The following is a 16,876-nucleotide window of genomic DNA, read 5'->3' on the forward strand; positions in this document are numbered from 1 at the left end:
TGCGGAGGTGACCGGCTTAGGGGCACAACTAGCATCGTCGCATTCGCTGTCGGAGGCGCTCTGCGCTCAGGAGTTATTCGACTTGATCTAGCTGGCGAACGGACAACCGTTCACCAGCTAGATCAAGTCGAATAACTCTGTCCTTATAAACAGCATACAGTAAAAGCTCGTTAATTCGACACTGACGGGACTGCGAAAAATTGTCGAATTATCCGAATGTCGAATTATCGAATGAAGAACAAAAAACAGTGTTTGCCGCAACAGGACGTACCTTTGTTTGGCAAAGAAATATGTTATCACCGTCTGCTTTTTCGAGCGAATTTGAGCGACTACGATAGCTCCAACAGCTGCCAGGTGCTCCGCGGCACACGCACCGTCAGGGATTTGTTCACAGAAGTCCTCCCGCACGGACAAGGCTTCTCAGGCTTCTTTCACCGTGCACTTCGGCATTTGGCACAACTGCTCACAATCGTCACCTTCCGATGAATTGTCGTTGTCAGCGCCTGTCACTTCAATTATTTCATCCTCGATCAGCTAACAGGACACAAAGGCGAGGCGCGCAGGCACTGCGCGCTACCCCCTCGAAAGCAGTGCGGGGAGGAGGTGAAGCGAGCGCGGCTTCAGCCGCTTATCTTTTTCAGCCAGCGTCCGCTTCGGTGGGTGGACGCGGTTGTTGCTGCGACGCGCGTCTTATCTTTTCTCCTTATCTTTCCTCTGATCTTTTAACTCTCCTCTATCTGCACGCAGCAGCGGTGGTGGCTTGGCTAAGCCAGTAGGCAGGCCCGTGCAATTTCCTTTCACCCTTCTGTCAGTCGCAACAAAACAGCAACAACAAGCAGCGCAGTAAACACGCTGACGAAGCGCGCAATTACCAAAAAAGGCGCCGCCTTATGGTTAAATAACCGCGATCGTAACAGCAAGAACACGTGGAAACGACGACACTCGCCAAAACCAGACTTGCTGTCGACAGGGTTCAGCGGACGACACCAACACGACTGCTGAGACACAACAAAGCACAAAAAAAAAGACGCCAGTCGCTTCGGCCGCCGCTAACATCGCTTCCCTCGCCCTCGATTGGATTGGATTAGGGGCTTATCCCTTTGTAACGGGTGGACATTACACGAACGTCCTAGCCAACTTTGTGAGCAGTGAGCCCTCGCTCACGCTGCTGACGACGATGACCATACGGATGGCATATCAGCCGTACAGTAGCGCCGCTCGTGGCAGTGTTTTTTTTTTTCTGCTCTCGGCCATGGAGGAAGGCTTGGCGGGCTGCGGAGTGAAGTCGAATTAACCGACGCACGGCAAAATTTGTTCGAATTAACGAGAGTTTCGCCCCATAGACTCCTATGTATAATTGTAGGGACCTCGCGTGCACGTCGAATTATCCGATTATCCGAATTAACGGGGGTCGAATTAACGAGCTTTCACTGTACAACGATCCGCGATAACGATAAAAATGAGCCACGCTTCCAACATGCACAATGCTGCCGCGCTTTCTCCCTGCCTTGCGCACCGCGGCACCGACATAAAACAAAGCGCGCGCTGCGATGCAGTGAAGCAACCTTTCGCTCCACAGGAGAGCAGACGACGCCACGAAAGGACGCCGTCAGCCGAATTTTGCTCTTATTTTCGCAGAAAAAATTGCCTCAAGGACGCAAAAATGTGTTGATTGGCAGATTATTTTTCGGTTGGTATTAAATCTCTTCGTTATATCCGCTGACGCGCTCTTATTTACTTCGTTAAAACCGGACCCAAAATGTATTGAAAATGCAAAAATGGAAATGGGAAATTGAAATCCCTTCGTTATAACCGCTATTTCGCTATAAGTGGCTTCGTTATAAACGGGCTAGACTGTATAAGATACGGGGGCAGCTTGTGTCCATCCGCGGTGCAACAAAGCATTGCGGTGACGCGTATTTTTTCATGGCCGGAAGGCAACACGTGCACTTGCTTCGCCCCCTTCTTTTCAACAGTTGTATTGGCAGGCATGTCGAAGTGGAGCGGTGTCTGATCAGCATTTCCAATCTGGCCGAGGCCGTAGCTGTTCCTGCGGCGCAAACTCAAAACGAACCGCTGAAAACTGCAGCTTTTCTTCATATTCTTCAGGCAACTTTTGGCATATCCCCGTTCGCCTTCGAAGAGAAAAGCCTTTTCTCTTCATAAAATTTGACAGCCAGCACCTGCTGGCTTTGAAGTCACTCTGTGTTAGCCCTGTTTGTAGGGCTAACTGCATCGCCCGGACTTTGAGCAGATCGGTCGTCACTGGTTGCTGCGCCCCTCGCTGCACTTGAACGTATTCTGCGAGCCGCTCTTCTATTTCAGCGAACCGGCCCTGCTTCGGTCCACTGAAACCCTTTCGTGCAGCCTCGCTGGCGAAAATCGTTTCCTTCTGCTTGCGCCAGTCCCGCACGCATGTTTCTGGTACTCCGAATGCGCGTGATGTGGCCCGATTTTCGTCCGTCTCTGCACACATGATGACTTTCCTTTTAAATGCGGCATCATGATGAACTCGGCGTATCTTTGCTGTCGGCACGTCCATGCTGGTAGATCAAACGCAGAAAATGGATAGACTAACCTAAGCACATGCAGCTAGGCTATAGTGGCTGCTACTATGCTGCTACGCTCGAAGTGCGTATGCGGCGGCCATTTTGAAAAGCCTATGGCGATATGATATCGGAGATTTAGGGTCGTACTCGATTCTAATGCGCACCCAATTTTTGGACCTGATATATCGGAAAAAAGGGAATGGCAATGGGACCGGTTCCAACGTGAGTTTTGGCAGGAAAATCACAGAACATGGCACTCATTGTAGACACCATAGAAGGCAACCTAAATGACATCTCATTTTCTTTAACTCTTTCGGGACCGCGGAAAAAACGCAATTCTGATGAGTGTCAGAAATAATTTTTTTATTACAAATACTCATTGCGCTATATAGCTGTAACATATATCAAAATGTAGCTGATTAGATAGTATTTCACGCATAAAGACAGATTAGACCTAAAAATGATATAATGCTCGCTCCCATATTGCCGCCTGATGGAAAACAAACGAAACTATGCTGAAACCGAGATTCTAGTTCCTGAAAACCCCCTAGATGGCGCTACTTGTCCAAGCGCGCGGAAATTTGAACGTGACAGCACGCGCAAAACCGTCGATCATATATGATCGATGGCCTATGGGTCGGTCCCGAAAGAGTTAAATATCTGGTGAAGGCCCCAAGCTTTTTTTTTTTTTTTTCATGTTGTGTGTTACCTTCAGTTTTTTTCTTCACTATTTCAATCAAGCCCCTGGCCTCTATTTCACTTTTTCGCAACTAGAAAGCTTATGTGGTGCGTTCTGATTGGTTTAGGCTGTGTTCACTATTGACTCTGTGCCTGTGTTTCATGTGTGGCGTTGTCACAGCAAGTTTGTTGAGTGCATTGTGTATTGTTGCAGATAAGGAATGTGTTTCGCTTGTTTCAAGCTTCAATATGCTTGTCCGAGGAAACGCCTCAGGCATGTTTCAGTTTCTCTCATGCCGTCTCACCATTGCTCTGCAGGTCATCATCCGGAGGCAGAGGTCGTCGCCGCAGCCGTAGCCGTAGCCGAGGTCGGCCATCGTTCCGTCCCGGTCGGAGCTACAGGCGGCGGTCCCGGTCACTGCGGTCAAACTCTCCGCACCATCGAGGTCGTCGGACGTCTTCACGAAGCCGCTCTAGGTTTGCAGAACTTTTCTTGCTTAGTTAGCTCTGGTGGGATGAGGAAGGGCTGGGCATATGCTGGTAACTAGCAGATAAAATTAAGTATCAACCTAAGTATCGAAATTAAGATAGTTGACCCCATGTCTGGTTAAGACAGTCACCCCCTTGGGCTATTGTTCACTTTTCTGAGTCTGAAGCAGGCATTTTGCTGGAAACCTGGACATTTTGTTACCTTGGAATAATGGCTTAGTGGAATCATCCTGTAACATGAGATCGTCGATGGGACTGTTGTCGGATGTGTCAGTCTTCAAGGCCACTGCATAAACATGTCCCACATGCACCGATTAAGAAGTGGATGAATTTTAACCAGCTATGCAGCTGACAGCACTAATTATTCGAGCACACAGTGTTCACCCAAGACAGAGCACAACCTATGCTTGGAAGCTGGAGTGATGGAGGTGAAACACTAAAGACCTCCCGCGTGCTGTGCAATGTCAGCGCTCATTGAAGACCGCCCTAGGTGGTCTAAATTAATCCGTGGCCCTTCGCTACGGCGTCCCTTATAGGCAAGGTGTCGCTTCAGGACATTAAACCCCACAATCCACAATCCAGTTCTCATAGCCATTTTCATGGAGTCATCAAAGCCTGACTTCAAAGAATTACAGCTTGTATGGGCAGCGAAAATAGTTTGGTCATCCTGAGGAAGATGAAATAAAGGTGATGCTAACGATGGTTTTAGGGCTAGAGCTCTGCATAAAAGTGGCGTTCTGAGCCATTCTTTTGTCACTTCTTTTTTCTCCCAACATTTGCTTAAAGGGACACTGAGGAGAAATTGAAGCTGGCTTGCATCGACGGAATACCAGCTCCTGATTACAAAAACGCCATTCATACTGACAACAAAGCTCTTGTAACGTAGAAAAGAGCAAGAACCAAAATACAGGTATCGCCGCCACAGGCCAAACTCGCAAGTACAAGCTTCATGACGTCATAGGACAAAGCAGTGTTGCTAGAACCAATAGTTCTAGCAACACTAGGACACGAGAAGCCACGAATCACTGAGGCGCAGCAAATGCATGCGCAAATTTTCTTAACGTCGCCAGATGGCGCCACGTACCCGACAGCTACGCGCGCTCCAGCAGCGCCGGGACCAATCAGCGCCTGCTCACAGCGGTATGCGGGCTCCCGGTATGCCGCTAACGGTAACAAGGTACACGGTATGCTAAAGGTGTCTATTTGCGAGAACTTCGTTGACGACTTCGAGAACGGGATCCATCGTAACACTGGCAAAATGCCGGTGCAAGCGTAAACGAAGCGACGGTAGCGACTGCCGCAATAGCCGATAGATGCCTTCAATGTGCGGCCGGCGGTAGCTTTCTTTTCGGCTGCTGCTGGGCCGCACTGCTGGCCACCAGAAATCATGGAGTCTGCGTTACATCATGTGCACGTCATGTTTCACGTCACTTAGTCCTGTGTCGTCATAGGAGAATCCCAAGTTTGAATCAGAGCGGCGGGAAAAACTTTTCAACTTCGAATCCAAATTTCTTAGAAATCAAGGCATCTTTCGCTGCCGGCCAAGTGGCAACAAAGCCATGAAATGCCGAACTATCGGATTTTGCTATAAAAAAAATATTAATAGAGCTCTCCTCAGTGTCCCTTTAAGTGGACATGTTGTGATTATCATTTTTATCCCCCAGCTTTAGTTTTATTTATGGCAGAGTCTCTGTTTTCATTGCTTCAACTAAACAAGGAGCACCTGGAAAGTGCATTGTGCAGATGACACTGTGAACATACCAGCCGAAACTGCATGTAGGTCACGCTCAAGGCATCGGGGTGGTCACAGGCAGCGTTCGACCTCATCTCCAAGGTCGCCCAGAGGTCGGGATCCACGGGACCGGAGGTCGCGGTCACGATCTTCGCCTCCAGCACCTCCGCGCAAGCTTCCGAGCCCACCGCGCAAGTCGTACTACCGTCACAGCCTGTCGAGGTCACGGTCGAGGTCCCTGAGCAGCGATGGCGGCGAGGACAAGAAAAAGTCACGCTCGCGCAGCAACAGCAGCAGCGAGGAGTCGAGAGGTCAGGGGTCATCTGTGAGTGCGGCCAACGGCAACCGTCGCAACTGGCCTTCAGCGGACAGCACGCTGAGGTGAGGCTTGCTGGGTTTTTACTCGAGGCTGAAGGAATATGAAATGATCTCTTGTTAAAAAAATTGATAAAAGCCTGCTGAATTTTCAGTGCTAGTCATAAAGTGACCAGAGGTTTTTCTGCCGGGGATCCAAAGTGACAAAGTCAGGTTCAATGTCCGTGCTTTTCTAAAGTGGCATTTCATTTTTGTCCATAACGTAAGAGTAGCGCAAAACCAGGACGACAGACAAAAGGGGAGAGAACACACACCAACAACACAGGCGCTAACTTCCGACTGACGAAGAAAACCAAACCCAACCAAGTGAACGGAACCTGAGCAAAAGTAGCGCATGCGCTGACCTAAGAGAAAAAATCGAAAAAAAGGTGCGATAAAAAAAAAAATGTGATGAAAATGTGAGATCACGGATGTTTTGAACCCAAGAAGGCCAGCTCTCGTTTAGACAAGGAAATGGACGGAGTACTAACGCAGTTATCTTGTAAGGCAGCAATCTGTGCAGCTTCCACAATTTCGCGAGTTAGCTTATCTCTACTCTTGGCAACGACTGAGCATTTGTCCAAAAAAGGCACACACTTGCAATCTTTGCAGTGCAAAGCTAGATTGCTGCCGGTATAAGTCTTCATGTTGTTATTGTGCTCTCGAAGCCTGTCTTTCAGGCACCTACCAGATTGCCCAATATACTGTTTGCCACAGGAGAGCGGAATATTGTACACAATGCCCTCAGTACATTTAGCAAATCTTTTCCTGTGGCGGATGGTACTCTTATGTTATGGATCAAAACCGACTTGCCCAAATTTCCACCCTGGTGATTCATTTTTGTCAGTGTGTGTAGAACACTGTTGCATTGTTCCCATTTTCTTTTTGTGATTCATGCAGCCTGCTTTATTTCATATTACCCCAGTATGGCACAAAAATGCAACAGCAGAGGGACTATTTCCTTGTTCTTGTAGTGCTTGTCATTTTTGGCTTATGTAATATGAATGCTTTCTAACTTCTGCAATTCTTTGTTCTTATGCTGCTTTATTTTTTCATATTTTGGTATAGGCAACTGTCGCATTCTCAAAGTCGGTTTTTACAAGTATTTTTGCAGTTAAATTTGTAATTAAGGGACCTATGAAAAATCTGGCTGCATCAAATCGAACCCAGACATTGACAGGTTGGACTGGATATTTCATGAATAGTGCTGACTTCTTTTTTATTCTGTCAGTTAGGCCACCATTTCGAAATCAGTGCCGAGGAATGATTTTTGTGATGCTTCAGAAATCTCGGGCATTAGATGTGTTCACGCAGTGAATGCACTACATTTGCTGTCAGAACTAATATTTTTTCCGCAAGCGTTATAAAAGCACCCTTACTTTCGTTCTGTGTGCACCCCTACTGAGTCTGCTCTGCTTGGAGGCATTTTGGTGTGGACTAGGTGCGCTTTAGATGATGTGCCAGAAATGTGGTATGAAGCCTCAGAAAAAGCGCTTTGCAACTAGCCACTGCAACTAGCCACCAGGGCGAACGCGCCCGATCGACTAAGTCCGAACAGCGACCGTGTCTACCGAGGCGGCAAGGCGGCGCCAAAGACCGCCAAAGACCGGCAGGGAGAAAAGGGGCAATTTCGCGGCGCTTATAATGTTTTCACCGGCTTCTGTCAGCACAATAACTTCACACTGAAATGAACGTAGAACCAATTTCTGCTCTGCTTTAACTCTTTCCTTACCACGGGGAAATTGGCCTTTTTTTTTTTTTCGTATGGTTTAGTTACGAATTCTTTGTGCAACAGCTACTAAATGTACAGTGACATGCGGTACATAAAAGTGAAAATAAATGAACGTGCTTTCAAGCAGTATTTATTTTTAAGAAATAAAAAAAAATTGATTTACATAAAAAAATATTCATTAACAAAAAAAGACAAAAAAATGCAAAAAGTTTCTGAGTAAGGAGTAATATCTCTGGCAAAAAATTTTTTACCGAAATTCCAAAATATACAAATTGTGGGTATATCAATAGGCAACATTTATTTATAGAATGATACCCATACGCTCAGTACTCATTGAGTTAGGAAAAATTACAAGACGCATAGTGAAATATTCAAGTTCTTGATTGGTCCTACTTAAATTTTTTTTTTCAAGGAAAAGATTAACTTATAGCACAATACTATATACCAAAATGCCCGTGTTAAATGCACAGTACAAAAGCACATTACGAAAGAAATACAGTAATAACAAAATGGGTAATAAAAATTAGCAATCACAAATAATTAATGAAATTCACTGCAAACTTTCTAAATGAGTAACTCCGATGACGCGACATCGATGTCCGAGTCATCTGTGCTCGACGAGTCTAAAAGATCACTTGCCGGGTCGTCGGGATCGAGCAAAACTGCGATCTTTCGAGCGCGCGCGGTTTTGGATGTCGACGCCATCACTCCGCTCAAGTGCGCGTCAACCTTCGCACCCGCGCACCCTTTAAAAATCGCCGCCACGCGGTAAAAATGTGAACCGTGCAGAAACGGAAACTCTACTTTGTATACAATCACCGAGATGGCGCCACAAGTCCAGGGCGCAGTGGTATTTTTAAAATTCGCGCTCAAAAACTTCGCTCGCCGGCGATCGACGCCTAGTGCCATGGTAAGGAAAGAGTTAATCAGCAAGGAGAGTGAAAAAGCTGAAAGCTGCTTTGCACCAACGGCCACGGTTCGCAAGCGCGGAATCAGAGCCATCGGTAAAACCATCGAAGGCATTTGTGCAACACATCGATCTTTATGTGCAGATGCCCGCACATTAATTCTGATTCCGTAGGGAGTGTCAGCTGCACTACAGAAAGTACGAACTGCCTTCGGCAGCTGTTTTTGGTTAAACCTAACGATACAGGGGGCATATGTGGATGTTCGATTAAAAAAAAAATTGCCTGGTTACTGTGAAAATTTTAATTGAAGGGGAATCTTGCTCCGAAAATTGTTTGTTTGGGTGGGGAGGTGGGGGGGGGGGGGGGGGGCATAATTGCATTGCCTTGTATGCTTTGCTGACGGAAAATCGGAAATACTTTGTTGTGGCAGAAATATCGCTGTATGGCTAGGTGTGTGTGTCTGATTTTTCTTGTTTTTGATTTTTAAGCTTGAAACAAATTTGAAGAAAATGTGAATTTTCTTGGAATGATTTTGTAGTGAACATTTGAATACCTTTGGTGCATAAGGATTGGTTGAATAGCAGCACATTTAGGCATTTTGACAACTGTTTTCTTCTCTAATGTACAAGGTCATTGTGACGTATTGTGAAGAGCACCTGAATTTCTGAAACACTACTTAAAAAATTGAAGACAGATGCACACTGGATATGCGTCTAAACCACTAAAAGCAAGCGTTCCAGAAATATTTCCTCATGTTGAATACAGTCATATTTGAGTACCAGACATTTAGAGTGAGAATATTTTACTAGCCTTCCGAATATCAGGAATTATTATTATCACAAGTCTAGTCATTACTGTTTTATTTGTTTTATTATTTGTTGTCGCTTTGAATGGAAGTTTGTACTCGCAAGATGTATCTGAATGTTGGCTGGATTTTACCATTGTTGGCTTGAAAAGTGGAAAATCACTAGCTAATGAACATAAAAAAAAAGTCCACATATTATTTGCACTTTGCTTTTTTACCCTAAGTGCATGCACATGGTATTTCGCCTTTGAGTTTTGTCTATAAGAGATGATGAAAGCTGTCGGTACCATTCCTACCGATTGGTATGATTCATGGTTTCACTTTTACCGGGGTGCTTCTTGCTAATCTGCGTTTGTCTGCAGGTTCGTCGGACGCAGTCGGAAAGATTTTCAAACTGAGTCCTTCATTCGGGTTTTCTTTTGTGTGTTTGCTTCTTTTTTGCAGTCTTTTCTTTTTCGACATGTTGTACTACTTGACTGTTGAAACACAGGCCGAAACACAGGCCCCTGAAGAGGTTTGCAGCCTCATGAGCATTCAATACAATGTAAGGAACTTAATTCCAAACACTAGTGGAAACGGTTAGGGCTAGTAAAAATTCTTTCTTCAAAATAGCATGTCGTTATTTGGATGGTGCCTTGCTGTCTTGCTACAAATCTCTGATATATATGGTTCAAAAATACGCTGGTATAACTTTTTAAACTTTAAAGATGTTTGAAAAAAGTTGGCGAATTGGTTTAAAAGAATAAACTCTGTATAATTGAATGCTTTCTTTTTAACAGTGAGGACTGAGTTGTTAAATTTGTGAGGGTATGTTTGCTATGCCTGGCAATTGGTGACTGAAATTATAGCGGTTGTAACCGTGCTGCATGGAAGCATTTTGATGCAGGGCATAAGAGTTTGTTTATTCGAGCAGTTTTGTGTGTATGTAATGAGTGTTTGTTGCAATTTTTTTTTCCCTCTTTTTTTTTTCTCCTCCCCCCTCTTGCAGAACCAACGTCTCTGTGGGTAAACCAGGTCCCGCCTCCAAAGTCAGTAAGATCTTAATCTTGCCTCTTCTTCTTCTTGCAAACCACTACTGCTCTTAGCCGTCCCAGTCCCACACCCGTCCCCCTTTTTCCTGTTTACATAAGCAGGCGCTGTGCTGGTTTGATTTTTTTTTTCTTTTATGGGACCCGATCTCTGTTTCATTTCATTACCATGCCCATCGAAGCGTATGGAACTAGAGGACTGCATAGCAACAGTTTGTTGAGGCCCCCTTTGAAAAAGGCTTCAGATTCTTTTTAATTGTTGCTATACAACCAGGTTTGCTTTTTTTTTTGTCTGTTTTTGAGCAGTGCGAGCATGCCGCAGTTTTTCTGTTCCTTGAGTTTGTTGTTTGGCGCACATCATGGGTGGTATCGGCAACTTTCCTTTAGCGAATGGAATGCCCTATGCCGAAGTAGAAAATCGCTGGTGAAGCACGTGTGGGTATTGCATGATGCTTTAAAGGGGCCCAGAAACACAATCTTAGTTAACTGTTTTGCCTGTTGATTGCATACAGTGAGTTATAATGGTGTTATTAGCGTCGGTAATACCGCATATATTCCGTTTTTTAATATTTCAATGTCCTCCCAAAAACAACTTCATGGCTCTGATGGTGTCGCCACACAGTGGTGGGTTTTTAGCAGCGGATATGACATCACCTGGCGCGAGCTTGATGATCGGACAAACAGTAAATATACTGCAAATTGTGTGAATAAATAGAGACATTTTGTCACCTGTCTGCGTTTTATATTAGATCAACAAAAACAACTTGTTTGTCTTAGATAAAAGCCCTGCAAAGCAAGTAAAATAAAAATACACCACCAGGGGCGCTCTGGCATGGAAACGACGCTGCCAGTCTCAGCAAGAACGAGTTATAGAGAGCAGGCAACCATGGAGTACAAACTTCTGCGATGTGCTCTGGCTGGCTGTTTTGATTGGTTGCGCCAGGTGCCGTCATTGGGAGAGCGAAATAGGAGTGGGAAGCCCCGCCAAAATCGAGTTGAGGGCAGCGTTTTGTTTGCTTGTATTTTGAAATTTCTTCTCTGAATAACTCCCGTTCCTGTGCATCGATTCCTGTAATTCTTTTTAAGTCAGCATCTGTGTGACAAAGAACCCACCTGAAGTATAGCTGGTATCACCCCAAGCAGTGTTTCGCAGCCCCTTTAAGGGGTGCCGGGAAGATAGACCGAAGTTTGTGGACATACGTCATGCAGACTTCTGTTCTTGCCCTTGTGTGGTTAACTGGAAAAGCAGAAAAAAATGTCATCCGTTTATATGCTGGTAGGGGTCTGCCTTGTCACTGAAGGTTGTTATTGCGTTCTGTGTGGCTTTTACTTGTGCTTCCGTTGTAACTCTTGCAAGAATTACCTTGGCGCAGTTGTTTAAATGACTGTCTTGATCCTAGTCATTCAGCTCTGCGAAATTAGAGTTCATTTGAAGTGAGTGTGGGAATGCGATAGAGGTGTTTGCTGGGACTTTCGAATTGTCAGATTTATTCCGTCCGCTGTAATTGGGTGGAAACTCATCTGGGAGTTGGCTCTGCACATCTTGTGCTGTCTCGTTACGACTTTCAGCTGCTCCGCCTTTTGACTGACCGACTTGCTTGTGCATTTGCTGTGTAAAGCATTCAGTTTGGTGATGTCCTGTTAGATTGAAATTGGGCATGGAAGCCAAGGCTAGCAAAAAGTGAAGTGTTTTCCCCAAGTCTGAGAGGTTTGTATGCAACTGCAGTGTGGTGGTGGTCTGTTACTTTGTCTGTTTCCACAGGCAAAGTAAAGTAAAGGCAAACAGTGTCTGTAACTTTGAAACCTTCCTCTATTTATTTTTCTTTTTACGCTCTAGGCTTTCTGTATCAAAAATGATTTCATTGTCTGTGTCCAGCATCACAGGCGAATGTTGTGTGTACTGCTTGCCAGAAAAGCTCTGAAATGTGAAATTGACGGACCATTGACACGTATGTTGGACGGGTAGTGTGCTGTTAGGCCTAAATGGAACATATATTTTGTGAGCTGCACGATTCACGTAGTAAATTGTGGCTCCCGTCCATAGCCACAGGGTATGTCCATAGCCACAGAGTATGCTCGTTGAACCTTCTTGGGTTTTTTTACTGTCACGAAGATTGGTCATAGTGCTTTTCCTCGTCGATAAAAAACTTTCATGTCCATTGGTATGTTCAAGCGGCAGCGTAAGGTTTTGTATGGCGAGTAGCCTTGCCCCGCCACTGTTCTTGCTGAGACTGATGAAACTATTAAAAAAAGGTGAAAGGACACTGTTCACCCTTGGTTGGCTTGCCTTTCAGAACCTCTTATTTCACATTGCTGTAGGCAGCTAATCATTGTATTTGCAACGGAACCGGTCTGCGGCATAAGCCGGATGCTCTGCCCCTTCGCGTGAATTCAGGATGCAGAGAAGCCGTAGGTTTGGGCGGGACGGGCAGCCTAGCCCATCTCCATCGGGGGTGTAGGCCTGGTTTTGCTTTTCTCTCTTTCTTTCTTGTCTCCCCTCAACATGTTTACACAACAGAGGTGTGTGCTTGTCCTGTTTGTCGGCAGACTCCTCCCCCTCTAACTGGGTGTCATTGGCCCCACCCCATTCTTTCTCCCCAGACGACACCGGCAGGTGCTGCAGCTGCTGCAGGCGGGGGTGCTCTCTCAGTGAGGGAGAAGCTCAAGCGGAGGATGCAGGCAGCCCTCGCCAAGCAGTGTGAGTTTTCCCTCGGCATTGTTGATGCGAGTGCATTGAAGGCCCCATTGCCGGAAAATCCGGAGTCTGTGTTATCAGTGTCGGTGTTGTGAGCGAAAAATCACGAGTGTGACTCTTGCAGGTGGTGGCCAGAGAGCAAAACCATCATGTCTGTGCTAAGGGAGTTTTCAAAAATTTACGCGCAATTAGTTTGTAGTTCCTAAGCTTGGCTAACAACCCCAATGTATATGAGAGATAGTCATCGCTTCCAAGTGGTGGTAGCACCATGGTGCTGGAGTTTTTACTTTCTTTCTTTTTTTTAAGGAAAACTGGAGACAATGTGTTACGATGGTAGGCAAACTGGTACGCAAACGTTGCTGTTGTTTTGGGAATGGAGTCCGACTAACGTCTAATGCGAGGAAAGGAAAGATGCATACCTGGCTCCCTGGTTCAGTGGACACCTCAGTCGCACTGTGGCAGTGGGGTCCACCTGAAAAAAATTCGCTGTGGCTTAGCTTGGTTAAGCCCGGTAATGCGAAAGCAGTATCCGTACCTACGCCATGGTACAGCTGGTAGTGTAGCTGGTGGTGGTGCTTGTGGTTAGACTTGTGGTGATGCATCGGTTATACAATCCAATCCAATCCCATCCATTCCAATGCAATCCACTCCTATCCAATCCAATGCAGTCGAATCCAATCCAATGTAATCTAATCTAATGTAATCTAATCCATTCCAGTCCAATCCAATCTAATGTAATCCAATCTAATCCAACTAATGCAATCAAGGTCAAATGAAGGTCAATGGTGGTCACCGCCGCGGCACGATGGTGGTCACCCTGGAAAGTGCAAGTAGTATTGCACCTGGCCGCGGCGGCTAGAATTTCTTTGGGGGAGAAATTCTAGAGGCCCGTGTACTGTGCGATGTCAGTGCACGTTAAAGAACCCCAGGTGGTCGAAATTTCCGGAGCCCTCCACTACGGCGTCTCTCATAGCCTTAGTCGCTTTGAGACGTTAAAGCCCATAAACCAAACCAAACCTTTCGCAATAAAACACCGTGCTTGCACACAATATTTCATGCTTAGCAATGCTAAAGCACCAGCCATTTTTTTGTTCAATGCTTTAATGCTTTTCAGTGAATGTGGCTTGGTAGGTAGCGTTATTTATGGTACCACAACACTGGCTATATGTGCTCGTGTGTTCCTTACGCCTTCTGTATTCATGAACGACTTTGTTTGACCTCTTTCCTTATCACCTGCAGACAAAGCCGACAAACGGGCTGAACGGGAGAAGCAGGACAAGATTCAGCAGGAACGCTGGGTGAGTCTGCCACAGAGAGGAAAATGTTGTAGCATGGAGTTAAGCTCCACGTTTACAGTTTGGATTTGCTGCCAGCATGTCCAGCAAAGAGCCTTCCGCCTGCCATCTGAGCATGCAACAATTGGCACTTGGGAGTGCAGTAGAGTTATTTTATGGCCAACCGCATTTTATATATAAAGTCAAAATAGCACGTGCTTGTCAAAAAAATAAAAATGTAGATTGAGTTCATGTAGCCAATGATTCGTAATATACGTTTTGGATGTACTGTCAAGCCCGCTTCTAATAAACATGACTGCCACCTGCCATTTGGTCGTTATATCCTGTTGTTCGCAATGAGGGGACGACGGATTAGACTTGCATAAGGTGGAGTTACAAGGAGTGCTTTTTGCACAGCTTGCGGCAGTCGCCATAGTCTGGAGAAGGTTTGGCACAGGTAGACATGTTCTCACCTCGCTGCTTGTTTGAACATCTTGCTGCTTGAACACCGCGCAGCATATCCCTGCTCGCAAGTTCGGAATTCCGTAATGTTCGCTGTAACCAGGTCATGTGTCCGCAAGTGTTTGTTCTGTCTGAAAATCGGTGCCATTGTGCTAATGTGCATCGCGACAGTCACGTCCTTGTTTGTACTAAGTGAGCGGTAGTTATAAGTGGGGCCGTTATGAGCTTGCTTGACTGTTGAGGTTTGAGTGTTCTATATACTAATAATAGTGTCAGAGTTGTAGTCAGCTGCTCAGAGCCGATTTTAGTTCTAACAATCTCTCTGTGTTAGCAAGCTGCGGCAGCTTAGTTCGAGGCTTTTAGGGCCACGAGTTGTGAATGTCTTTGTCAGCGTTCCATCGTAAACATGATGATGCTATAGCCTAGTTTTCATTCGGTGAGCGTGTGATCACAGTATCACTAGTGAGCATGTTGGTGATGCATCTTGTGAAACATTTGCTGGTTCCAACTCCTGTAAGTACTGACTATACTTGTTGACAACTTTTCCTGGCAATGAAAGGAAAGATACAGGGGCGGAGGGGAGCCTCTGTGACTGTCGCTCCACTTATAGTTCAGTGGTAGGATGGTTGGCTATCTCACACACCACTCCCTGAGCTGTTTTTCTGCTTCATCGCTGAAGCAGCTAATGCCATCTGTGGAAGCTTTTTGGAACCGACGCACCTAAACAACTCGTAATCAATGCAACGGTTTTTTTCCATGGCCCTCTGACGTTGAAAAATGCCCGTCTGTGTTAGAAATATTCCTTAAAGGTGCACTGAAGAGGATTCTGAACTTGTCTTTTTGCCGCGGGAACTCGATCTACACGTTCCTAGCATTCTTAGAAACTGCGACTTATTGCCCTGTGTGGCCAATTTCCCTAATTAAATCGAATTAACGTCCGGCTCCCGCCCTTTTTTTTTTAATTCTGCCTCGTACGATGGGCGGAGTCGACCAATGCGTGAAGTTCCTTTCAGCCAGCTCCGTGGAGGCTTTGCTTTCGCTTTATTTTGTTGTTTAGCTTTCCATGAATAAATAGTATCATTCGCAGATAATATAGCCGCAAAATAAGCCTGCAGAAATAAACATACGCGCGGACTATTTGCTACTACGGACTACTACGATTACTCCGCCGAGGGCAGAGCGGCAAGCCGCCACGGGACTGGGTGAAAGGCACTCCACGCGTTGGTCGACTCCGCCCACCTTACGAGGCAGAATTTAAAAAAAAGGGCGGGAGCCGGACGTTAATTCGATTTAATTAGGGAAATTGGCCACACAGGGCAATAAGTCGCAGTTTCTAAGAATGCTCGAAACGTGTAGATCGAGTTCCCGCGGCAAAAAGACAAGTTCAGGTTCCTCTTCAGTGCACCTTTAAATGATGAGTGTGTCCAATATACTACTACTGTGTTTTAAGAAGAAACTTGCAACTACGACTGGGGACTAGATTTGCTATGTGGGAGGAAAGGTATGTTCTGCGTTTCTTCTCTCCAACCTTGGCCCCATTGGCAAGAAAAGCTGTTGCAGAGTGTAGCCTTATCTCAAGCTCCCTTTCCATCGAGCTTTTTAAAAAAGCCAAGTGCCTGGCAGTAACTGTGTTGGTACTTTCGCTGTGACGCAACGCAGGATCGGGCCGAAGAGCTCCGAGGAATGGCCCTCCGTCTCCGCCAGAGGTAGGTCCGGCGTCTTTTTCGAACCGCTCCGCCGTCAAATCTCCCTTTGGACGGGCCTCCGATGATCCAATGATGACAGAGATATGGTAATCCGTCCTTTTCACGACGGTACACTGCGCATGCACTCAATTCTGCTGGTGGACACGTTGTGAAAGGTTGTGGGAGTGCTGAGGAACGATTTTTGTCCAGTCTTGGAACAATGTGGCCACCACAGCTGTTATTTGGAATTTCTGCATTTCTGTATTTAGCACATGAACAGAGTACTGTCTCTCACGTAGCAGAATTTTGGCGTGATGTTAGACTAAACCTGCCAGCATTGTGCCGGTATTGAACCGCAGGTGACGGCACAGAGAAATTGTGAACACTACTAACCGTTGCCACTTTTTGTGGTTCCCCCTGATTGTGTTGTTTTGTGCTTTGTTCAGTTGTGGTTGTTTAGAATTTGTGTCGTAGAAAAAAAAAAA

The 16,876-nt window shown here is 45.8% G+C and overlaps 1 protein-coding gene across 7 annotated transcripts in view; it reads left to right on the forward strand.

Annotated features, from left to right (window-relative positions):
- Nucleotides 1-16,876, forward strand: part of LOC149332731 (uncharacterized) — a 47,824-nt gene that overhangs the window by 23,005 nt on the left and 7,943 nt on the right. For 2 of the 7 annotated variants that reach the window (XM_089558309.1, XM_089558310.1), the window contains exons 14-19: nucleotides 3,546-3,704; nucleotides 5,497-5,829; nucleotides 10,236-10,275; nucleotides 12,877-12,973; nucleotides 14,210-14,268; nucleotides 16,366-16,412. In XM_089558309.1, the coding sequence (XP_089414435.1) occupies nucleotides 3,546-3,704; nucleotides 5,497-5,829; nucleotides 10,236-10,275; nucleotides 12,877-12,973; nucleotides 14,210-14,268; nucleotides 16,366-16,412 (735 nt within the window). Of the gene's footprint in view, nucleotides 1-3,545; nucleotides 3,705-5,496; nucleotides 5,830-10,235; nucleotides 10,280-12,876; nucleotides 12,974-14,209; nucleotides 14,269-16,365; nucleotides 16,499-16,876 lie in introns of those variants that run through there. The other 5 variants (XR_016285251.1, XR_016285252.1, XM_089558312.1 and 2 more) reach the window with 5 other exon arrangements.

Source organism: Amblyomma mixtum, chromosome 8 (genome assembly GCF_055824585.1).
Source record: "Amblyomma mixtum isolate Tamu chromosome 8, ASM5582458v1, whole genome shotgun sequence".
Lineage (NCBI taxonomy): Eukaryota > Metazoa > Arthropoda > Arachnida > Ixodida > Ixodidae > Amblyomma > Amblyomma mixtum.